At 29.0% G+C, this 26,221-nt stretch overlaps 3 protein-coding genes across 6 annotated transcripts in view; 2 read left to right on the top strand and 1 right to left on the bottom strand.

The window, feature by feature from the left end:
• Window positions 1-1,183: 1,183 nt before the first annotated feature.
• On the top strand, window positions 1,184-19,567 carry crm (cramped chromatin regulator). 4 transcript variants are annotated; one of them, XM_018523085.1, is made up of 11 exons: window positions 1,184-1,426; window positions 2,526-2,786; window positions 3,078-3,281; window positions 4,665-4,855; window positions 4,995-5,489; window positions 5,620-5,784; window positions 5,884-6,027; window positions 7,120-7,413; window positions 7,502-7,615; window positions 7,705-7,809; window positions 19,494-19,567. In XM_018523085.1, exons 1-10 carry the CDS (start codon window positions 1,240-1,242, stop codon window positions 7,807-7,809), a joined length of 2,160 nt encoding a protein of 719 aa, XP_018378587.1. In that variant the 5' UTR covers window positions 1,184-1,239; the 3' UTR covers window positions 19,494-19,567. The 4 variants fall into 4 exon arrangements, with proteins under 4 accessions (XP_018378587.1, XP_018378594.1, XP_018378599.1 ...); XM_018523092.1 differs by lacking the exon at window positions 19,494-19,567 and adding an exon at window positions 17,040-17,111; XM_018523097.1 differs by lacking the exon at window positions 19,494-19,567 and adding an exon at window positions 11,915-12,049.
• The window catches only part of LOC108770674 (DNA-binding protein D-ETS-3), an 11,991-nt gene continuing 359 nt past the window's right edge, over window positions 14,590-26,221 (top strand). Inside the window, 8 exon segments of the mRNA XM_018522357.1 lie at window positions 14,590-14,628; window positions 17,040-17,175; window positions 19,250-19,350; window positions 19,353-19,451; window positions 19,454-19,748; window positions 22,232-22,303; window positions 22,832-22,912; window positions 25,951-26,146. Coding sequence (XP_018377859.1) covers window positions 14,590-14,628; window positions 17,040-17,175; window positions 19,250-19,350; window positions 19,353-19,451; window positions 19,454-19,748; window positions 22,232-22,303; window positions 22,832-22,912; window positions 25,951-26,146 — 1,019 coding nt within the window.
• Window positions 14,739-26,221, bottom strand: part of LOC108771144 (claspin) — a 25,587-nt gene continuing 14,104 nt past the window's right edge. The window contains exon 10 of the mRNA XM_018523070.1: window positions 14,739-14,858. The gene's annotated coding sequence lies outside the window, so the exon portion shown is untranslated. The remainder of the gene's footprint in view (window positions 14,859-26,221) is intronic.

The following is a 26,221-nucleotide window of genomic DNA, read 5'->3' as shown; positions in this document are numbered from 1 at the left end:
CCGGCCACGGTTAACTTTTAACCGAGGTTCGACTTATTAATTATCTCTTTTCAATTCTAGAATTGGAAAAAGATGAGAAATAAGTTGAACCTCGGTTAAAAGTTATTATCGTGAGTTGTGAAACTGGGCCTAAGTCAGTATAACAAAGGTGCTAAGGAGAGTACTAAACATGGCCGACATGCTATGAAATTGCCTTTAAACTATGTCAAACAAGATAAAGGCTGCGGTCCACTTAACGCTACAAACGCTTCGAAGCGTTTGAGCAACCAATCAGAACAAAGAATTTTACAAATTGACTAATCAAAAACGCTTCGAAGCGTTTGTAGCGTCAAATGGACCGCAGCCAAAAACGTGTAGGATAATGTGAGATAGAATATATAGGATAAAATGAAATAGAAATATGTCGCTAGTATTATAAAAGGCTGCCAAGTCACGCAATTGGTCAGATTGCAACAGCGAATCAGAATGCATAACACCGGTTGCGCCTCTCTGATAAATCTAGGACTCTAGGGTGACCGTGAATTTTTGTATTTTTGTCAAACTCTTGGCAAAGAAGTTTATCCTGCTTTGGTAGATACCGCTACAAGTAGTGGCTCTGTGGGAACTGGTAATGTGTTCCGACAAACAACTAATGCTGTATTTATAATTACAAACTGATAAGTAATTTATTTGTCGTCAGAGAATACAAAAGTCATTATACAGAGATTATCAAAAAACTAACAGATCTGACTCTACTCTCAACTAACTGAAGGGAAACTCGAAAAGATATATCCGCGCAGGAATGCCAACTTAAACTTCTAGTAACCTAAAGGCGCCACAGCTCAGCGTTACAAGACGACAATTTGGCCTCTCTAGAAGTTAATTTTTGCTGCCGAGAAAAATTCCATTTGGTTCGGTTGGAGTTGGATAGTTGGATTCGGTCGTTTTTTATCTCCACGGGAAAACATGTCGAATGATAATTTTTATCAAAATTGGTAGTGAGGAAGCTCGACTGAGGAATTATCTGATTATCCAACAAAAAAGAAGCTAAAGAAAAATATTCCTGGCTCTTGGTGTTTACTGAAATCCGGAAAGTAATAATAAATTATTGCACAAATTATTTTATACGTATATTTGCTTATTATATACTTTGCAATGTTATTCGTTGCAATTAATTCTAAATTTAAAATATTTTAATATTCATTGTGATTTTAAACACATTGAAAATATCTGTCTTGTAAATTGCAACAAATATATAACATGACAGAAGATCCTACAAAATGTGAAGATACTGACTTTGGTAATGTGACTCCAGTGTGTTCTCAAGTGAATCAAATATATTTGGATGCAAAATGTTTAATAGATAGTAAGAATACACAAGTTCGTGTTGTTCGCGGTGCTAAAAAGTTCAAAATTGACAACGATGTTAACAGCACTGAGAAAAAAGGTTTGTTTACAGATAATTGTTTAAAATATCCATTCCCCCCTTCTATCCTCTTAAAATTTTAATAAAAATGTACTCGTTCAATGCATATTCACTTAAAATGAAATAATTTGGCAGAAAAACGCAGTGGTTGGTCTCGTGAATCAAGTTATTATGACTGTTCTACAATGTACCTTTTGTTTCCTGTTTCTTGCTATTTGTCTCTTGCCTTCTTGATCAAAAAGACAAGAGACAAATAGGTACATAGTAGAACAGCCATAAAAGCCTATTCTACAATGTGCTCTTTGTTTCCTGTTTCTTGCTTTTTACCTTTTGCTTTTTTCTCCTTTGCAACCGTTTTATTGACAATTGTATTTCTTGTTTCTTTCAAAGTTAGTTATTCAAAGTTAGTTGGCTGTTCTACAATGTGCTTTTTGTTTCCTGTTTCTTGCTGTCTGTCTCTGATTGTCTCTTACCTTTTTGATCAAGGTAAGAGACAAACAGCAAGAAACAGGAAACAAAAAGCACAGTGTAGAATGGCCATAACTTTTATCTCGGGCAACATAAAACAAGAAACCGGATAAGAAGTAAAAAGACAAGATGTCAAAAAATAGTAAAAAGCAAGCAACAGGAAACAAAAATCACATTGTAGAATAGGCTTAAGTGTTAAAATTCGAGACTTCAAAGTTTAAAATATTTGTCATCTCGACTCGATGCAGCGTTATGTATACTGTGCCTTAATTACTATGTGCTTTAATTATACAAACTACAATAAAAAATTTACAATCAGATGCTAGTATTCTATTGGCTGAACAAATTGACTGCTGCGCAATTGAAATAAAACAAGGAAATTCCTTGGGAATTGAAATAGATAGAAATGGATTCGTATTGTCATTGCCGATTATATAAAATTCTTTGGATTTTTTGGATACTGGCGAGGCTGATCGCCGCGTTTTTCTGCCAGATTCTTTAGCTTTGAATAAATACGCGTCGAATGAGTAGATTTTAGGGGAGAAATAATTATTCTAAATAAATATCACACACTATTCATATAATTTATATAACAAATATTTTAAACTGTTACAATATTAAAATTAAACGATAAATTTTTTTATTTAAACAGATGCAAAAGAGGAAGAGACAGCAGAGGTTAAAGTTAAATCTCTCAAACGTTCCTGTGAGTTATGGTCCATGGAGGATAAAAATACTTTTTTTAAAGCACTTAATGAATACGGCAAAGATTTCGATGCTTTACAAAGCTACTTTCTAAATCAAGGAAAAAAACGAGGTCTCTCAGACATCATGATAAAAAATAAAGAGCAAATACGACATTTTTATTACAGAACATGGTTAAAAATATCAAAGCATCTTAAATTCTCAGAAGGTTAATATGTTTATATTAACATAATACGAATATGCATGAATATTTATATTAATATATAAATACAATGTGTACAAACATTTAAACACCTTGATGAAAACTCATTACAGGTCTGTTTTTTCATTCCTACACTATATTGTATATTAGAATTGTCTTTCTTTCTTTGCCAAATATTAAATGTATATCTATTTCACTTAAATTTCAAAAGTACACTAGTTTAGCCCCAAAAACATCCTATGATTCTGTCTGAATATGTAATATGTTGTCAAATGTAGTATGTTCTTTTATACATAGATGTCAAAAAAACATCTCAGGAATTATATGGACTAATAAATTATGGTGAACTTAGAAGAAAATTACCTCGTATTCATGAGAAAGTTCACTTAAGATTAAATGAATTGGTATATTGGGGATCTACACAAGTCAGGCTTAGAGGAAAAACAATGAGAGTTAAAACACCAATATGTAGAGCACTTAGAAAGTTAAACCAGTTAGAAGGTATCTGAAATTTTTAATATATAATATTTAATGTATACAATATTTAAAAAGTATATTATGCTACATCACACATTATTGTATTGTAATATAAGATATTTAAAGACAAAGTTTTTACTTTTTTTTTCAGTATATTTTTGTGAATTAAAATATTTCTACATAAAAAATTTCTGCATTTATATCTTAGCGACTATCCGTTTCAAATTAGGAGGGACAGTTTCAAATTTTAACTCTGTGTCCTGCTTCCCAAATTTTGTTCTAAATTAGGACACGATTATAAATTGTCTGGTGAAAAAATTTTGCTGAAGTTATTCCACGTTTTGGAACATTTCAGTGAAATTGCTGAAAATTGCTAAAATTTCATTGAAAGTGAATTTTCCAGTTGACATATTGAAAAATATCTGAAATTGAACTGAAATTTCTCTGAAATTTTTGCTGAAATTTTTTTAAAATTGAATTTGTCAGCTTTAAAAATCACTGCAATTAACTGAAATTTTACCGAAAAGTGTTCCAAAATGTGGAATAATTTCAGCGAAATTTTTCTGTCAGGGTTGTTCCTCTTTTAAATTTGAAAATAATAAAGGTAAAATAATATGTGAAAATAAGTGTGAAATGTACATGTAATTTTCAATTAATATGTGAAGAATTTTATGATTTTTTAATTTAAAAACCTAGATATTATTCATAAAATACATTTAGTAGAAAAATATAATTTTAAAAATTAAAATATGTTCTCATAACTTATGTAATTTTTGTTGTGATTTTGTGTGATGTTATACATTAAGTGTTATTAGTTATTTACAAATACAATAATATAATATATTGCTTATGTTTCGTTAGCAATTATTTAAAAAATGAATTTATTAAAATTTAATTACAATTAATATTGAATTTTTTTTAATGTCTCTCTTTGCCTTCTTAAAAGAAGTTGATCACCTTAGTTTACATGGCTTCTAAACTTGACTTAGAATTAGTAACACTGATGTTACAACTCCTACTTAAGTGAGTCATATTTATAGGTTCAGGTTTATAAATTCTTGTTTCCACCAAGCTGAAAGAATGAAAGAATGTAAATAAGTAAACAAGCAAAGTGAATTTTTAGTTTTTAAATTTACGCCGAAATTATAACATCGCGACATAGCATTTACACATCGTTTTTACATTGGTGTAGTAATGCTAAGCCTCTTTACCAAACGATTTCAAGTTATCACATTGATGTAACAACTTTGTAAAATAGCGTAGTTACAATATCAGATGTTGTAACTTCAGTGAAAATCAGGCCATGTAAATGTAGTCATATTTACATAGTAATATATATACCTTGGTTTTTTATTTATAGTAAAAAATTGATTAACACTGAAATTTAAAATATTTGTTTTATTTTAGATTGGCAGGAAGAAATTAAATTACCATCTAGAATAGTGATAGAACTACGACCGCGTAACAACATGGCTTGGTGGCAAGTGCAAGCAGCATCCATGAATCCAAGAGTTCGTACACTTCTCCCCATACAGAGACGTCTCTCAAGTTTATTAATATTTTTGCAACAACGATGGCGACTCGCAAAATATACCACGGTATCCTTATATCTATTGCAACAATTTGGCTTTCTTATGTCGTAATTATATGTATATTTTCTTCTCATTCGTTATTGTGTTTTCAACTACGCACAATGAAATTTATTTAAATATTCATAATCCTTATAAGTATTTATAGTGTTCCACGGTAGAAAATCTTGTTGCTAACGATATAAAAGATACTTGTTTATTACGAGTTGCTCCACCAGAAGGCTGTAAAATTGCCTTGCCAATGGTTAATCTTGGAGAATATCTTACTAGCAATAGTGTCAGTTTGAATTCATATGAAAAACGTCTCGGTCTGAAAAGCTCACGGGAAGATTTGTTAGGCTCTGTCCAATATTTAAAAGGAGTAGGGAAAAAGGGCATTAAACGATATAAATCGGATAAAAAGATTTTAAACCGCACTGATGAAAATTGTACACTGCCAGATATCAGTAGTGATATGGATCTCTTAGAAACTGGAAGCAATATATCCGAAAAACCAGCGATTATAAATAATACAGAAAAACCGCCATCAGAACATCATTCAGAACCAAATAGGTTTCCTGGTAGAGAAACTATCGAGAGAATTCGAAAGGGTTGGAACGTCGAAGAAGCAAACACAATTACCGTGGGCGATCTTTTTCTAATGGTGCGCAAATTACATTTATTACTATTTGTCACATTTAATCTTCTCAGTCATCAAGTAATCGCAATTTGCTTTTACATTTATACTGCATTATTCGAAGTATCTCTTCTAATATTCTAAGTTTAATTTACAGTTTGGTCGCGAATCAAAAATTATACTTGAATATTGGTGGGATTGGTTACCTAATGGACAATATACAACTAATTCAGCATCATCGAGTATTATGCACGATAACAGTATATGTTTGGTCTTACAAAAATTATTGTCACTGGCGAAACATAATTATGGTACTAACAAAGTAAGATGTAACAGATATCTTGTTCATTTTGATATAGAGATTCCTGTTGCATTTCAAGACGAGTCAAATTTTTTTAATACTACAAAATATTTCTATTAGGTATACGATAATACATCAGGAAGTAATGAAACAGTAATTTCGTCTCGAGTCCTGTCTATTAAAGAATCTACATTCAGAAGACCTCTCATTCCCCAAACGTATCATAAGATTGGTACAGCTGATGCATTTAAGACACAACTTGATGTAAGTATTATTAAATTCAATATAATATATAGTATTTTATTTTAACTTTGACATCGAAATTTCTCGGAAAATATAAAAATGTTTAAGACGTAAAAGTTATATAATCTAACCCAAAATAATCACAGAGCTGCTTACGCAAAAATTTAGTCGGACCACTTTTAACACCGTAACAATAATAGCGTATTCGATTACCGATTCGACCCGACTCTGAATCAACAGTCTGTTCTTTTTAGCTGCATTTCTTACACAATTTAGCTCTTCTTTTGCAGCTAAACAGAACAGACTATTGACTCGGGGTCGGGTCGAGTCAGTAAATCGAATACGCTATAAGTCATTCATTGTCTTTATCACACTACAGGCTCCTGACTCTGGCTCCCGACTCCCGACTCAAAGTCGATCGAATAGAGTGATTTCTATTCTCGAGTCAGCAGTCAGAGTCGGCTGCTACCTTGCTGTGATTAGTAGAATGATAGTCGGGAGTCCGAGTCAATAGTCGGGAGTCAGTAGTGTGATTACGGCTTAAGGGGCTCCGCACAATAAAAGGAACAGGGAACAGAGAACAGAGAATAAGAATTTCAACCTATCAGAAATCATGTATTGTGGAATACGCAGTGTGTATTCCACAATATATGATTTCTGATTGGTTGAAATTCTCAAGGGCTTCACACATGAAATACATAACAGAGCATCTAGCATAATGTCGCCATATATTGATTTACATAAGATGCTCATTGGTTTAGCGGCCTTATGTTATACTTATGCTCTGTTATGCATTTCATGTGTGAAGCTCTTTATTTTCTGTTCTCTGTTCCCTGTTCCTTTTATTGTGCGGAGCCCCTAATGGTACTTTAATCTACGATGGTGATCTTATCTTGCTTGCCGCGCCTTATACTTGGCGGTAAGCCATGCTAGTTTTTAGAAATACTAGCTTTAGAAATTAATATCTCATTAACTATTATACAAATTACAAAATAGTACAGGTTTTTTTTATTTAGTTTATTTCGCTCTACCTATTATAATGCAAGGTGATCCTGTAGATCTAGGACACCTTATACATATATAAGATTTTCTATATACGCATAAATATTACAGAAATTTAAAACACGCTTTTGTAAGCGAGGTAGAACAGTGAGGCAGAAAAGTCTCGTTATACAAAGGGTATTGCCTGTTGTATCTGCGCCAAATATGTCATCAGAAAATTTGACAACCAATGCTAGTGTATGTCAAATGCAAACTAATAAAATAACAGTAAATGCGAACGATGCTCAGGACAAAACTTTCTTAGACGCTTTAGAGACAAGTGGAGATACAAAGAACTCTAATTCAATTATTACTAGCGCTACTCAAATTCTTAAGGAAGGTGAACATCAATGGTTAAATAGCGAGGTAATTAATCAAAATATTTATAATCAGTATAAATGTGCATAATATATTTTTGTGTGAAAAATTAATCGGCAGAACAATCGAATTATAGGTTGCAGATTTTTCATTAAGCAGTTTCTTAGGACAGCTTGAATCGCCTATGAAAGGTTCACAAAGAAGTCAAGCAGGTGAACAAATTATGGAAGATACTCGTCCTTCTTCTGATGTAAATATAAATACACAATTTACATTAAATATTATTTTATCTTATACTTTTTATTGTAAATGCTTGCCTGCTTTATAATGATATTTCAGGTTGTGTCACATATGCAATGCCTCATGGGAGAAAACAGTGTGGACTATATGGCAAAATTTGCAAATCTTGCATCTCAAATGGCTTGCGATGAAAACAAAAAATAGGTAAATCGTAAAAAAGTATAAATCTTTTAATAAAATTAAATAATTCATATATTTTCATATTTATAACACATGGAAGATTGGCTTGCTGTTCTAACATAACTCGATGAAGTATGCGCATTTATCTGTATTTATTAAATTTTTGCAGAGATGCATTTAATACAAAATAAACAGACGTACGTGATATACTTCCGGAAAGGGAGTGATTCTACAGCTTTAAATAAATTAAAATAATAGCATAAATTTTTTTTAACAAAGTCTCGTTTTTTTTTTAGAAAAACAGACTGAAAGTTACTTACAGGATTAGGAAAGTTACTTCGTAAAGTAACTGGTTATTGTTACAAGTTATTGACTCTAAAAAGTAATATGTTATAGTTGCAGTTATTCAAAAAGTAAAAAGTCTTTTCATTTACTTTCCGGTTATTTTTTCATTATTATAACAAAATAACATGGGTAACATCAATATTATTAAGATTAATCGGTATCAAAGTAAAAGATTGAATACCTTTTAGGTCTAGCTGGATCTTAAGTACTAAGCATTAAAAAGATCGCAGCTTAGACCGTGGCCAAGATTTCCTATTTCCTATTTGATGAGTTTCAAAATGTACGATCTAATAAGATTCTTATTGCTTAAGTACTTATATAACTCTGTGTGAATTTATATACACTGTTAAAAAAAGATGTAATTAAATTAAAGAGTTAAAATTAAAAATTCACATTTTAATTTCCTTTTTGGTAAAGTTTCCTATAATAATTTGTTTCTGAGTTATACTGAGTTTACAAGAAAAAGTTGTCCATTTTGTAACACTTTCTTTAAAACGCTATAACTTTGTCAAAAAATCGTAGAAAAATGTTTCAAATATGAATTTGTCTGGAAATTAATGATCTTAAAGACTCGTACTTTTGTGCCTGGCAATTCCCCTGAGTCCCGCTCAAAGACGACGAATTCCCGCTCAATGACTACCACTAGACATATGAGTGCATCCAGAAGCACGATCGCTGATTGAGCGCTCAGTGAGCTCTTGCATCTGATCGACATATTCCGTTAGATTCTAAAATATAGACCAATAAAATGAAAGAGCTCACTGAGCACTCAGTGAGCAATTATCGTTCTGAATACACCCATTGTAGTACGTCCAATTCCAAGTGGCACAGAAAATTCTTCTTTTCCGTTCTATAAGTTTTTAGGAACAAAGAAAAAGGTATCGAACAGTCATCGTTAGCAAGATCCGATAACCGAGAACTACAAAAAACTTTATGTACTTTCATCTTAGAGTCCAATTATGGGGTCTCACTTCATCTATAGATAGACATAGCAAAGTTTAATTACCTCTGATTAAAAAACCACATTGAATGAAATAATAGTTGCAGCATTATGAGATTTCTCAATGAGAAATTTTTACCCATGTTTTAATAAAATAATAATAAAATAATGCCTTCAACATTTGTTTGACAGATACACATTCGAAAGAGCGGTATTCTATTTAATAAAGAATTTTCTTATTCTGATATAATCGTTTCACATATTAATATTGAAACTATTAGATTTAAAAAAAAACGGTACTATTTTTCTTTTAAGAATTTGATTTTGTTTGATGGTTAAAATAAAAAAGTTGTGATTGTTATTTATCAACAATTCAAAAAACTTTTAGTAAAACAAATTTCTAATAAATATTTTAAATAATTTTTACCAATTTTTTCCCCATTAAACTTAAAATTTAACTTATATTTTAAATGCAAACTTGCGATGATTAACCTTTTTTTTTTTCAAATTGGAGAACCTAAAATTAAATGCAATACATTAAGTACTTTTATGTTTTTAATATCATTGCACGTCAAACCGCGTACCTTTGAAACATCATTTTTATCTTTATTTTTTTTAATTTGCTGATATATTCTGCATGAATGTTGAATTTCGTATGGAATTGGTTTTTTTTTCGTTTATATTGTAAAAATACTGCTTGAATGTAAAACTACAAGTTATTTTTGCATTAAAATAATACTATGTATCACATATATTAGGTACCGCGGAAAGTTCATGTCGTTTTTTCCCCTATAAATGTCTCTTGAAAAAATGACGCGAACTTTCGCGGTACCTAATATTTCAACATTAATATGTATTTTCATTTAATAATAAACGCGCACACCACAAGTATGAGAGAGGTGTAACACAGGCCAGAGGACTCACGTAAGAAGAAGAAGAATGTATTTTTACTTCAAAAAATCTAGAAAAAAATTTTCCAGTCATAATTGAATTTCCAGTCATAGACGTATAATTTCCATGTCAGAGTACATGGATTGTTTTTAGTGTAATGATGAGACATGGTTAATTGAGATCCTCTCAGTTTTCTCTATCAAATTTTATCTTATTTCCTTTTATGGATGAATAATAACTTTGTTACTGACTTGATCTATTTACTCGTTACTAAAAATTTTTACTTCTTTTACTTCTTTATTCTTTTCTGCTCCAAATTATTTCATAAACAAACAAGTCTATTTCAATATAGCAATACATAAGAGTTAACTTGTTTGTTTTATGAATTTTCGTACTTATTAAATTACACTTGTCTTTTATAATTATTATTTTTGTAAAGTATAATTAGGCAAGAAGAGATATGTGTTTTAAACAGAAGGAATTTTTTTAAAAGACTATATATACTCCATGCATATTTCTTTCATATCGTTGATACATTTTTTACGCAGATCTGCGAAATTACTGGGAATCTGTTTTCCACATATTTATGTTAATTATATTGTACTTCAAAATTTGTATATCATATTCTTCAACGAATCGATAATAATGAGATAGAACGTTCCGCCGTAAAAATGTCCATATTTTTAGAAGCAGAGCCTAGTCTTTTTCCTAACGAATTGCGAAATATACATCAAAATGATTCATAGTGCTTACGTTTGCACAACTACTAACACATGTCTAGGGTTTATGGTAATTGCAGGTATAATTATCCATAAACGTAAGCAACGTGTTCTTTCACGGATGCCTTTCCTCCGAATCAATCGGTTATTTAGTTGGATATTTTCAATTAATCGTACGTAATTATACGATGCGATATGTAATACGTTTGGAAATATAAATATCTATCGCAATCCAAAGAACGTAAAAGAAATATAAAGAATTGTATTTAACTAAATAAATTAAGAAGTATAATAATAAATAATTATGTATATAATAAAAGAAATATAAGGAATTATATTTAATTAAATTATAATTAAAGTAATAAAAGATTAAAGGAATATAATAAATAATAGTTAATTTAGTAATGTCATAAAAATTATTTAATTACTTAACGTCATAATCGTATATTTAATGTTATAATATACTGCAGGGAGCAGATGTGAAAATGTTCATCATTATAATTTTATTGTACACGCGTACATTTTTCTAAAAGCTAATTATTACAAATTACTTGTAAAAAAAATCGATGTGGATATACAAATATATATGTGTATGTATATATATATATATTTGTATCTCCACATCATCAATTTTTTTTATATATACATATATAGAATATCGTAAGGAAGATCGCGACTATATCGACGTGTATGTATATCTACTCTGTGCATCACTACGTACATACTATAAATAAAGTCAAACATAGGCGCCCACCACAAAATACTCAAAAGCATATTATTTACAAATTTGAAAGTATTATCTCAATTATTTGTACTCCGTTTAAGTATCCAGGAATAATTACACAAGATAATTTTTACATTCAAGTAGCGAAAAAGAGAAAGTTTATAGTTAGATTTCTTTACTGACCGAAAATCTATATCTATTTTTTTTTCGTCTTATATTTTAAGAAGATAATAAGTAAATCTGTATACGATTTTAAATATTAATAAATTATAGAACAATCAATAGTATATATAATATGTAATTAATGACAGTAATAATTATTATATTAATAATTTTTACTGATTTGACTATAAATCATTATTAAAGTTCTCTAAATGATTATTTTTTATTAATTTGACTATAGCTTATTGATTTGATATTGTTTAAGATATTTTATTTCAATTTCGTTACTTAGTTTGACGAAAACATATTTTCGCTTAATAACGATAAATTGTTTTCTTTTATTATGAGGATGCATATGTGTGAAAGACTTATGAAAATACGCTGCGTCTCAACCGCTCATTATTATGAGAAAATACATAGAAAAGCATCTTAACATTACCTATGTGAAGAATATTTTCTGATCATATAATATGTAATTTGAAATCAATCAAACGTACCATTTATACTCCGATTTTTATGCAATTAATGAAGACTGTGAATACAAAACATCTTGCGACCATTATTCTCGTATACATTCTGTAATTTAATTATATGAATATATCTTAATTCGTTTTTATTAAGAATTTCGTATTTGCTCATTTAGTGGTTATTTTTTCTTATTATATAAATCATTTTGGTAATATCGAGCGTGTATATATTCTATTTATTTTTTAATGATAGTAACTTTTAATTTGGATGTAAAAAAACATCCTAGGTAATACAACATTTTAGAAGTGACTATTCCCTAGTTAAATCATTTATCAATCTAGATTCTAGAATACTCGCTCTTCTTGGAGTGTTCTTCGACTCTTTGCAATTGAAATTTTATTTCCCGCAACTAGTGAAAATTATATATTTTATTTTCAATTCGATCTAATCGATAGATTTGAAACCATAGAATAAACCATAGAATTTTTATTATTTAGAAAATTTTTTCTGAATATTCCGAACATATAATTTGCCGATTAATTAATTTTAATCGACAAATTTTTAAAAGTTTAATCGACATTGGAAAATTTGAATACTTGGAGAATTACAAAGGTTTACAGCAAAGCGTTATGTTAAAACATAGATCGATAAACAAAAAACTGTAAGGAAGAGAATAGTTGCGAAATTTTGATGTTATTTTTCTTTATTGCTAAATTAATATATTAAAATTATCTATTGTTTTATTTCTTTTTTTATATACGGTACCCTAAATTTTGATCACTTTTTTAAGTAAGTCCTTTCTGAATTTTAATTATGACTTGAAAAAAATCGGCTCTTTTCGTAATTTTAATTGCCCGTGATTTTTTAAACTATAGGTTTTAAAATTATTTATCAAATTTAGGTTCTTAATTAACATGCTTCAGCAGTTAATGCTTCATTTTTTGATTCTACAATTTTGGCTTCTTTGTTGTATAACTTTACACTGCTGTGTAATTTTTTCTTTATAATTTGCTATACATACATACCTATAATATAAAGTCATAATATTTATTCAATTATTATACATGTTTTAGATTATAGCTGAATTATATTTATATTTTTTAAAAATCGACTGAGCACAAATCCATTTATTTCCGAAAAAATTTAAGAAGTTATAAAAATTAAGTTAGTGTCTTTTTCAAGGAGATATAAATAAAAATTGAAAATATAGTTTTGATACTATTCGGCATCACATACTTTGCAATAATTTATTCTCTTTTTGTGAAAATATAAAAATACGGAAAATTGCAAAAGGCAATTATGAAATGTTTTAGTGATCTTTAAGGGGATGTTAGCGCAACGGGAACTATTACGAATATTATACTTAAATTTTAAAATTGGCTTTATGGATTACAATTTTTACACAATTAAAATATGCACAAATAGAAAGTCCGAATGAGTCGATTTCACAGGAAAATCGAACAAAAATTAAATAATTCATTGCTTATTAATAACTTAATTAATAGCTGATGTTAAAATTTGCTTGATATGAAAGGTTTATATAGTTATATGAGTAGCATATATATAATAGTAATAGTATCCAGCGGATCTCGGATTATTTGAACGAACAATATTAAGTTCTCAAACTAAAATTGAAAGCCTGGAAAAAATATATTAGCGCTTGATTCACGTGTATACGTATGCTTAGCGAAGATTTAGAATGGTAAATAGAGAGTAGTAGGTGCTCGATCTTGTAATAGTGGCGCTGCAATGTATTAGATAAAGATATATGCGTTTAATTGAGACAGCATTTTATTATATCGACTTTTTTATAATTTAGAATTAAAAAAATTGCATTATTGACGTCAAAATTCGACTGTCACGTTAACATTTCCTGAATGGGATTTTTTGAAAAGCATATTTTTGTTTGCAGAGTAAAACGTTCTACAACATTTACTTACAGAGAAATCAAAAAGTTGAATCAAAATTCAATTCTATCGTAGAATTAAATGACCAGAAAAAAATGATCCGTTTTGAAAATATCGACGCCAATGAGGCATAAGTAATTATTGCGTCAGCTATCGCGGTACGACATACAGCGGTGGTGATTGGCCGCGGTTGTGATGCGGGAAATCCCCGTTGAAACCTGTTCAACCGCGACTGTCCCACTGCAGTTTCATATTTGTTTTCTTCGTCATTCCCTGTCGAGTAGAGATTTGGAGACCTCGTGCTCACTGTGCTCAGTCCAGTCCAGTTCAGTCGTTCGTGAGAGACGTCGCGCGGTGGAGCATTATCGCCATCGCAGTTGCCGTTGCTTGTCTGATTTGAAATAACTGCAGTGTGTCCTCTATTCCGTATTTTTAATCGAACATCTCGGAACGATGAGTTTACTCGTGCAATATCGGCACGTACTTCGTAAATTACCGCGCGCTTTATTCCCGTACGTGTAATTATTGTCGCTACACAAGTATAATATATGCTACTTTTAACACGAGCGCGCCTGACTCATTGATAGTTCTCGCTGATATTGTATGACAAAATTAAAGTGATAGTGCCAGCGCTGTAGTCGCGTGAAAATGGATTCGTTTAATAGCTACGACAGGAGTGACTTGGAAGTGAGTTTAATAAGAATGCATAAATAATTTATATAATATTTATTTGTTTTTTAACCATCCTAAATATCCATCGATCACGCCAACGGTTTTTTTTCTTCTGTTTTGTTTCTCTTACGCTCTTTTATATCGTTGATCGTTTCCCTTTTATTCATAACATTTTTATATCTTTTTCCAATATCTGTCTCAGATTTAATTTAAACACAGTGTAAACTTATCTCACTTCGCTGAAACTAGACAAAAAATACGTATATGTGTACATTAGCTCTATGTAATTCAAATTAAGAGAATCACAATTTTAGTAGATCAAGTAACTTTGCTCATTAAGTCACGGTATAGGTATGTACGTTAATTTTTACACTCTTCTGTAACTAAAGATAGCTTATACCATTTCCGTGATATCATTATAGTTAAAATGTTGAAAATTCGAAAATTATAGAAAAGATATTTTTAAGATCGTAACGTAAGATCAAACAGGACTATAAATATCTGAATAACAACCGAATTATGCGATTATTTAAAAAATGCCAACATTTAATTTACCCAGATGAATCGAATCTTAATATTGAATTTTAAAAAAACCGAAAATTTTAACTTTCCAAATTACGGTAAATTGACAAGAGAACTAAATAAAAAGGCGAAACGCAATATGCTAAAATTTATGGTAATTAAACTTTTTATACAGTGTATTTGGTAAGAATGTAGACTGTTATTTTTTAGAATAATAATGATTATAAAATTTTTTTTAATTAAATTATTTTATTAAAATAGAAAAAGGTTAATATTAAAAAGAATTAAAATTATTAAAGTTAAATTTAAAATAAGTTAAGTTAAATTTAACGTAAGTTTAAATTAGGTGTTAAAGTTATTTTGCTTATAATCTTATGTATTATATAATGTGACTTAAATAAAAGCTTTAAAATATTAAAAAAAATTTTTAATAATATTTGTCATGAAAAATTTAATAACAAAATGCAATAAAATATGAGTTTCGGTAGTTATTTATGAGATATTGTTATTTTTGTATTTGTACATTTTCTTCAAACTTGATTTTTTTCTAAAACGAACAATGTGAAAATTATCCCATTATTTTTTATGTTTTCGCATTATTATTTTTATCACATTATTAAAAAGTAATTTTACGAAAGAAAGAGGGATGTATGAACATGTGTGGACATATTTCATATATAAAATTATTATACAAGAAAAGAAAATTATTTTTTAAATCGGCCTCTCAGCTCAAAAACTTTTGTCTCATACCAAAAGAATACCCCTAAATTTTTAGCAAAATATATTAAGATTAGAGGTCGCTAGTAGAATGATTTTTTATTTTTAAATCAAAGATTTAAATTTCGATTTTCCTTAATATACGTTTGATTTGATGCAAAAATGGCTTAATCCGGGTTTTAAATGTGGTACTGTATGTTTTTTTGGTTGCTGAACACGATGCAATAATTCACTTAACTCTACGATATGTGCCTTAAGAAATAGAGCTCGATTAATGTGAAAAAATGACCAAATTTCAAGTTCAAGATCGATTTTAGCAAAGTTTCAAAGGTTCAAGTGAATCGTTATTTCCATCAAATTGTAGGTCTGTTCACCCAGAATAAGATCCAGTTGAAATTTTCCCGGGACCTCCTGCAGGGCCTTTAAACGATTGTATTTAACTGGATTATAAAACGTTTTCAAAGATAGAAACAATTTTTTTACAAGTTCCAAAGTATATCGCTTTATGGTTTTCACATCCTCAAATCAAATGCCTCAATGTTGATAATAAAAAACTCTTTATTATAGAAAATGAAATAAGTACATAATACGAAAAAAAAAAAGATTTAATTAATTGAAATAAACTATACATACATATATCAAATAAAGCCAAAAATAAGAATGGAATTTCAATGGAATCATAATTGGTTGATCCAAATAATTCACAAAATATATTATCGAAAATTTTGATAATAATAGAAATAAATGTCCAGAGAACACATTTACGCATTAAATCTTGTTCCAACATTCGCCCTGTTCTGTTTTGAATACGATGGGAAAATCTGACGGTTATATTTTACTGTATTCTATACTTGTCACGTATATCATAGAATATACTGCTATTACATATTTTACCATCATTTACGTGTTGATATCATCATATTAATATATCTATATGTTTAAGAAGTAAAGGCTATCAACGCGATTTAAAAAATTGATTATAAGAAAAACACTTTTTTTATAAGAAAAAAACGTTTAAATAAGTTTTAATTTACATTTTTAAGTTTTAATTTTAATTGATGAATACAGCATGCTAATGTTGCTTATCAATTAAAATTAAATTTTTTATTTTAACTGTTTTAAGCTGATTTTAAATTTTAATCCTGCTATTTTAAATCAGTTTTAAATTTTAAATTCTGTGATTGTAGATATATCCATCGTTTATTAATTTACACGAAGATGAAAATGATCATTTACTCTTGGACATGGATTCTTTAGTTCCCAGACGAAGCAATTTCCTAGTAAGCCGTGGTTGTGAACCAACCAAGAAGAAATGCTCGCTCGGTAATGTAATAAGAGTAGAAAAAATATCAATTTCGACTAAGTTTTTTAACTTTCAAAAAAAAGACGAATGTATTCTCAACATGCATGGACATATTTCATATATAATTGTATAGGTATGTTTATGAATATTTATATACATGTATATGTATGTTTATACATGTTTATATATATTCATGTATGAAAAATTTTTTATCGAGAAGTTAAAAGTAAATTTCTTAAATTTACGGTAACGCATTCTAAATCTGCACGATAATTTTATATAATTGTTGCTTTAAGTAAATTTAATCTTAATTAATTATTAAATTAATAAAAGCATATTTTATCTCACCATTTGTAAAATTTTGCGAAATTTTTATTGCTTCTTTGATTTTATTGCTACCTGTTAACTAACTCAACCATAGCATACATTGAGTTGTCGCATGAATCATATAAAGGTACTAGGTATAGTTATGTCTATCATATTTTTTGCTCCTAGTGAAATTAACTCAAACTTAAATTATCGGAAGCACCCTATATTGATGGAAATAGGTGTATCAGTATTTTTTTAATTAGAAATTATTAATACAAAGACGAGAGAGGGGCTCTGCTCCACAATGTATTAGATTTGCTAACTTAAATAGACGTCAACTTTAAGGATTAATATCTCGTTTCCAAAAGTTGCAGAGCAACTTTTTCTGGCAGATTTATTCATTTTATTAAAAGACGCATTGATTGGTACATTTTTTAAATAACATTATCTTAATTTTATATGTACAATAATTAGAACAATTATATTAAAAAAATTCATAATCCAGTTTAAGGCGATATTTTACATAAACTTTAAAAAAATTATTTTTCAGAAAATGGAACCTGTTGAGATTCGTCGATATGTACAGAAAAAAAATGCGTGATGTTAGGATTAATCTGATTAATTTACCTTTTTAAAAAAGGTAAAAAAAAGCGCTAAGAGTACATCGAAAAAATAACTATTGTACTAATTATGAATTATAAAATTATAAGTTATAAAATTATAAAATCTAAATGATACTATCTTTATCTATATCTGTACCAAATTAAAAAGTAAATCCAGGAGTGACACTATTTTTTGCAAACAGTAAATAAAAAGAACATACGTCACACACTAGATATTCGATCGTAGCGCAAAGTTACATATTTAAAATTTATTATGTTAAATGTATAAAAATTATAGACGTTTTGATCAAAATTGGCCATCTGCAGTATGTCAAGTAAAACAAGAAAATGATATAAATAAAATGCAATAAAATGATTTAAATAAATTACATAAGAATCAGATAATTGAAACACAATAAATTTCACGAATGTCAAATCAACTAGTTACAAAGATAAATTTCAATACTTGTTAATCAATTTAGTTTGTCGGTGGTATATTTTCAATCTGTATAAATTCTTGTTGATTACTTCGCTTTAATTAGTTATTCAGAAATTCTTTATCGGTATTATATTATATTGACCGTTGCGTAAACATCACAATTTCCAAATTCTAATTAAAATTAATATAACTTTAGTTTGTTAAATTAGTCATTGAAAATGAAATCTAGTATTAGCATACCTGTGTTATGATCAACGATTATTATTACAAGATCATTCCGTATGCAGAAAGTCAAGACTGCGAATAGAAGATGGAAACTTTATTTTAACAAGAGTGTATAATTTTCTGTAGATATCTTTCCGAACTACCTATTTATGTGATTGAAAAGGAAAAAGAAAAATATTAAAGAGAGGATAATTTTTGTACTAGGAGAGGGACATTTATCTAGTACAGGAAGATATGTCAGGTGGTCGCTCTGTATTGTTCTAGTACCGCACATATGTTTACACACTAACACAGTGAGTTAGAATCTCCATAGCTATCCTACTACTAACATCAATAATAATACTAATATTTATATTTGTTATCACAACAAAGCAATACTTCTAACACGTTCTCGCCTTTTTCTTGTCAACTCGAACAACGAATCTAATAGTAAATTATTAAGAAAAAAGTAACTTCAAGAGAGATAATTAATTCGTTATCTTTCCAATTTTCTTATTTATCTGTAGTGAATTAAGGTTTAAACTACTTTCTTACTGTCTGCGATTATCGACGTACTCACTGGTAGCATTTTCCCGGGGCTTTTTAACATTAACGTGTTACAACGATTTATGAGAAACCGTATATACTGACTTCAGCATTTAATTGTTCGATCAATCTGAAACATTTTGTATTCAAATCGTATTATTATACGGTTTTAATGTATAAACAGCTTGAAGATTGACAGATATTGCCTGTAGATCTGATTCTAAATTCGTTTTGATAGGTGACGAAAGCGAGGAGATCGACGGCACTGGATGGTCCGACAAACCTATTAGGACCTGGTGTCAAGAGGAAACAATAAATTGGCTTATGTCAGCCGCGTCATACATCGGTCAACCTTACAGCTCCATTCAGCACAGTCTCGCCGTGTCCGGGAAAGAAATTGTTACTTTTACGCGAGAAGATTTTATTAATCACGATCCTGTGTACGGAGATCGATTGTACAATCTTCTCCATTCGCAACGTATATCAAACCTTTGTATGTATACACGTTGCTACATTTATAAATATAATATGTTTATAGATATAAAAAATGGCCAAAAACTTCGAATTCAATATAACGATAAGTTCAGATTTTTCATATTCCTAATTTATGAAGATTTCTAAAAAAGAATATCCCTTAAACTTATTTAGATTTTGTAAGTTTTCTTTGGAAATTATAAAATGAGAAATCTTAAAATATTCTATAATTTTAATACATAAAGAGTTTTACAGAAAAAATATAGATTATCTTAGCATTTCTGAAAAATGTTCTAATTCATTTAAAAAATGCGAGAAATTTTCTAAAAAATTAAAAGCCTTAGCCGAATAAGGGGGACAAAAGTGTCTCCAAAAAATTTGAAACTTTTTAAATTAGAGAGACATTTTAAGAAACTAATTTAGGCGCAGTATTAATTTGTAATATACATGTAAGTATTTGAGAGAAATCGCATAATTGCTGAATTTTAATTATAATATTATAAAATATGTCTTCGAATATATGTATCTAAAAAGTTAAAAAAAAATATGTGATGTGATTGAGTATGTTATTTTGATCTTTTACGTATTGTACGTTTAATAAGCCATCATCATTAAGCACTTCAATTAAATATGAAATCGATTGTTTAAGTTGATAAGGTCTAACAAATATTTTAAGATCAGCAAATGACATTTCAGGAAAGTCTAATAATTCATCGGACAAAATGTTTTTTCGAACGGAAGCTTTTCTCAATCAACCATTTTCCTCGACTTCTACAGCTAATATATTTAATATATTCCTTTGCATTTTCATTCTATTTATTATCTCATCTGAAAATTCTTTATCTGATGATAATTATTTTCCATATTTATTGTGAAGAAATGATGCAATTTGAAAGTACATTCCTATGTTAGGCAGCATTTTATTATCAATTGGTTTATTTAAGCATTTGATATTTGCATTTTGTCATTCTATGAAAAGCTTGTTTGACAATAAATGAAGTACCAATTTTATGAAGTACCTACGAAGTACCAATTTAAAAAATTTCAAGAAAATATATGTTAAAAATATCAACAAATCTTCTACCGAAAAATTGCGTGAGTGTACGATACTCGAAAGGTATCACTATGAATTTCACGTTTAAAAAATATTTTAATTTTTTTTAGTCTTAAAATAAACTGCCAACTTTTTTTTAAGTTAGTCTGTAACTTTTTTGTATGAAACATTTTTTTCAAAATTTTTTAATATATATATATATTCGAAGATATAATATTTTAATTAAAATTCAGCAATTATCAATTCAACATTATCTCTCGTATACTGTATTAAAAATTAATACTACGCTTAAATTAGTTTTTTGATATGTCCTTTTCATTTAAAAAGTTTCGAATTTTTTGGAGTACTTCTGGGGCACTTTTGCCTCCCCCTTATTCGGCTACGGCCTTTATATAATACAAAAAATTCTGAAAAACATGAAAAGTTCTTAGAAAATTTTTCATCATGGTATGATAAACTTTATCCTGTGCATCCTCCTGTGCATTCCTGAAAAGGAAAAAGCAGAACAGTGACGGAAAAAAAAAACACGGTGGGAGGCTAACCAAGACTGCAGATTCTATTCCGCTTTTCGTATCCAGGCTTCCCATAATTGCTTAAGCCGGGAGCACATAGAAAACGTAAGGCCGTAAGGCGTAATCAGTAATGAAATCGTAACATTGGATTCGCTACTGGCCTTACGGTCTCTCTACTGTGATTGGCCAATTCACTTACTGCTTGCGTGCTACGGCCTTACATTCTTGTATGCGTCATGGGCTTTAGCAGCTATTTTTCTTCTTTTCGTTATTGTTTCGTTCCGCTATTTCTTTCTCCATCGGGATTCCCATCCCTAATTTTACAATATATACAGGGTGTCCCGACCTTTTTTGCCAATCACTTTTATGTAGATAGAGCGGACTAAACTGAGTCGAAAAGTCCTTTACCATTTTGCAATTTTTCTTCTCATAAAGTTCTGAGAATTTTTTCAGAATTTTTTAATACCGTATTTTCTCACGCTGGTAAAAATAAGAAAATGCAGTACTAAAAAGTTGATAAAAAATTCTGAAAAAATTCTCAGAACTTTATAAGAAAATAAATCATTTTTATCTCTTGCAGTTTTTCTGCAAAGTTGATAGTATTTGAGTAAAAAATTATTCAAGACTAATATTTTGCAATTTTTAGTAATTAATATCTTGTTAACTATTGCGAAAATTGCAAAATGGTAAAGGACTTTTCGACTCAGTTTAATCCGCTTTATCTACACAAAAATGATGGTGGCAAAAAAGGTCGGGACACCCTGTATATATATATATAAATTATAATTCGCAATGTATTAACTGTCATTAGTAGAAAATATAAACTTTTGAATTTCCGAGTTGGGAATCTTCCTTTGTTAGTAAATAAATAATGCGAATGCAAAATGATTATTGAGTGTGCTGAAATCTAATACAATCTATTAATTTTTCATATAGTACCACCATTTGATACCATTCAGGCGCAATCGGAGGATGAGTATACGCGAGTCAATTCTAGCAACATATCCGGTAAATTATTTTTAAAAATACTTCAAATAACTGAACTATTATCTTTTACTTATATAAAATCATATAAAATTATATAATACGTATAAAGACACATATAAATGAACACATGAACACTGAACACATCCTAGACAACACAACTGATCTATTTAAACTCGAAAAAAATGCATCTTGTTTTTTATGAATTAGCGTAATCTGTTCGTAATGAACTCAAGAAAGAGCTTCAGAGAAAGCAAAAAATGAAGTTGTAGAGCTCCATTAAAATGCCATTTAAAAGTTATTTTGATTTTATTGCAAATTCTTATATAGACTAGAAAAAGATTACTTTTGGAATCTGAAAAAGAGGTCGCAATTGATGATATAAAAGTGAATTCTTTTGGGACTCATAGGAATACTTTTAGAACAGAAATGAGATAGAAAAGGAATTCATTTCGTAAAACGGGAATCAAAAATGAATATTTTCTCCCAGATAGAACTCTCTGTCCTATCTGGGATCATAATTATTTTAAACAATTTTCTTGCTTTTTCCAGATGCGGAATCAGATAATAGTATCGAAATTGCAACCAAGAGGCTACCAGGTAGACCAAGAGTGTTAAAGACTAAGAAAAATAGTAAGTATAACTGCGAAATGTATAATAATTACAAAATGCATGTACCACAACGCAAGATATTAGTAGCGAAAAACTTCTATAAATTTAATTTTATTGATTTTGTTCTGATATAATTGAACAAATTAGTCAAAACAATTATAAACGTTTCGGTCTCGATTAGATCATCTTCAGTGTATGTCTACAATTTTCTATACAATTGAAATAAATATTATTTAACGATAAAACGCAAAAAATTGAGATTTACAAGTCAATTCAAATAAATGTCCAAATATAAATCATTTCTTGAAGGTTAGTGTACGCAAAACGCTCGTTAAAATTGTTTAGCAATCCAGAGAGAACTTGGAGAATTTATTCTTATTAAAATCTTTTTTAATTTGTCCAATATGATTTTTCGTTGTATTTGAAGTTAGAATAAAACATGTTTGACACAAAATTTCCAGATTCTAATATGATCAAATCATGTAATTAATATATGAAATTTCGTTATTTAATTATTAGTTTTAGAATGTTAAACAAATTGTGTCAAAGCAAACTTCAATATTATAACTAAAGTAATGGATTGATGACAAGTTATTTTTACTGCTACAACTTTAAATTCTCTGCTAATTCTCTTCATGAGTTATCAAACTTATATACAAAACCGACAAAAGATGAAGATACTTAGAAGGGGGTCATACTGGTGTTATGTGAAGTAGAAATATTTAGTATAGGTAAATAATTACTCAACAATTTTTCTGTATCGCTTTGCTTATTAATATCACCAATTTGTCTTTTTATAAGTATCATTTCCGAAATCATTTTTTTTATATGGATAGTTCCCTATCTAAAACACAGATGTTATTTCATTCTAGTTCATGTTGATAATTTAATTGATGTTGTGAAATTACAGAAAGAGAATCAGTTTTTTTTTTGGTTCGCTCTATGTTCTTTAATCCTCGTTTTAAGTTTTCTTTTTGTTTGTCTTACATAAGAGGAATCACAATTCAGACAATTTATTCTATATACCACATCACATTGGTTCATTTTATCCGTTCTATCTTTTCCTATTTTTATAAATTAATTTAAACAATTCATTGGTTTATAAGATATATTGAAATCATTTTTTTCAACAATTGTTTTAAAATTTTCTGACATTTTATTTACATATGGAATTGTAAAGAATATTTTTATATTAGTAGAACTAGAATTATTATTATTAATTTCCTTTTGTTTTCATATATATTATTTCTTCTAATAATGTTTTTATTTTCTAGTTTATAGTGGAAAATATATTATATTTAGAAGATAACCGTTATTTAAAACATTAATCATATAAAGTTGACGTTTTTAATTTGGATGAAAGAAAGAAATAGAATTCTATTCAAATTGTCCGTTTATTATTCTTTTGTGTTCTATTGGGCGGTTCGATTTGTAACTCAAATAATGGTCCGAATTAGTCGGTTTTTTTTATAAATGTCAAATTTAATACAACCATCCTCCATCTTTAAATTAACGTCAAGAAAGTTAATACTGCCATTGTTCTTCTGTTCCACAGTAAATCTCAATCTCTAATGATAAGAATTAAACGTCTTAAGAACTAAATCGATTTGATCATTTGGAATCGCAAGAAAAATGTCATCAATGTAACGATAATAAATAGGAATATTAATATTGATGCTGAAAAATATTTCTTTCTCCAAATTCTGAATCACTAAATTTGCTAAGATCGGAGATCCCATGGGCTTAGCAAATATTTGTTTGAAATATTTTTTTATCAGATTTAAGAAAGTAGAATTGAGAATAAGATATATATATATATATATATATATATATTTTTAAGATATATATATATATATATATATATATATATATGTGTATAGCCGTTAAGAATTCTTGTTCTGGAATCAATGTATTTTATGATATAGAATTCCATCTTGCTTCGATACTTTTTAGAATTAAATCTATGGGAATATTAGTGTATAGTCAAGACCTAACAGGTTACAACACTTTTTTTCGATAGGTTTCGGAATGCAGTTTGCTTACCGAGCGATTGGTTCTTATTCATGGATCTACAAATAAGAACTAATCGCTCGATAAGTAGGCTGCATTCCGAAACTCATTTAAAAAAATATGTTGCAATTTTTTAGGCCCTGACTATACATAGATACTATGTCAAAGGAAACAAGTTTATAGTTCTGATCTAATGGCATTCCAATTAATTTATTTACTATTTTATAGCTTTTTAATATCACCAATTTCTTTTTTTAAACTTTTTTCAACAATTTCTTTTAAATATGTAACAAGAGGATAGTGGGGACTTAATACAGCTATCATTCTCAACGGCTATCATTCTACCTTCGTTGCGTGTCTTCGGAAGCTCATAAGATCTCGATAGTGTTCCATCGGAAACGTATAATTTCTTATAAGTAAATTTATCAATGTATTTCCTATTCTTTTCTACCTGATCAAAAGTGCGCCTATTTCAATAATCATTTTATTCGTGGGATCTTTATTAATGTTCAAGTGTGTGTTATTATCTAATAAAATCTCATGCATTTTCCAGTATATTCAGTTAAATCCATTAATGCTGTCGAATTACCCTTATTTGCACGATAATTAGAATATTAGGATGTTCAGCAATAAATTTTTGCAAAATATATTACATACCGGGTGATTCAGAACAGCCCAGATGTCCCTGAAGAGACGTATTCCTGACCGAATTCCGAGACAATTTTTCCTTTACGAAAATTTTGTCCGAAGCTTAGTTTTCAAATTACAAAAAGAAATAGTTAGCATATCACGGGTCGCGTATAGGAGATGAGCAAGAGTGGCGCGCACGGTTAAACGCGAGCGCTTTACGCACTGATCGGATGCATTTACACATTTATAAAAACACGTTCCTCCTTACCTTTTCCCTCTGTCTCTTTGTTTTTCACATACTTTAAATATGCTAATTTCGTTAAATTATAAATTAAAATAATGAAATTAAAATGAAAGGTTTAATTTATGTAATATTAAACATATTCACTGAATTATACGATTTAACTGCATTTTTGTAGCCGCGAGTCAAGGAAAATTATGGGAATTTATTAGAGATTTACTACGTAATAGAGAAACGTGTCCAAGTTTAATCTGCTGGGAAGACTATTCACAAGCCAAATTTCGCTTCGTAAAAAGCGACGAAGTGGCAAAACGATGGGGTTCACGGAAAGGAAATACAAAAATGACTTATGAAAAACTTAGTCGAGCTATGAGGTAATAATAAATAATAAAATTTTTAATATCTTGTGAAATAATTTAAATGTATTTAGATATTGCTATATTAGTTAT

Source organism: Trachymyrmex cornetzi, unplaced genomic scaffold, assembly GCF_001594075.2.
Source record: "Trachymyrmex cornetzi isolate Tcor2-1 unplaced genomic scaffold, Tcor1.1 scaffold1002, whole genome shotgun sequence".
Classification (NCBI taxonomy): Eukaryota; Metazoa; Arthropoda; class Insecta; order Hymenoptera; family Formicidae; genus Trachymyrmex; species Trachymyrmex cornetzi.
This window is presented reverse-complemented; position numbering and strand designations above follow the sequence as displayed.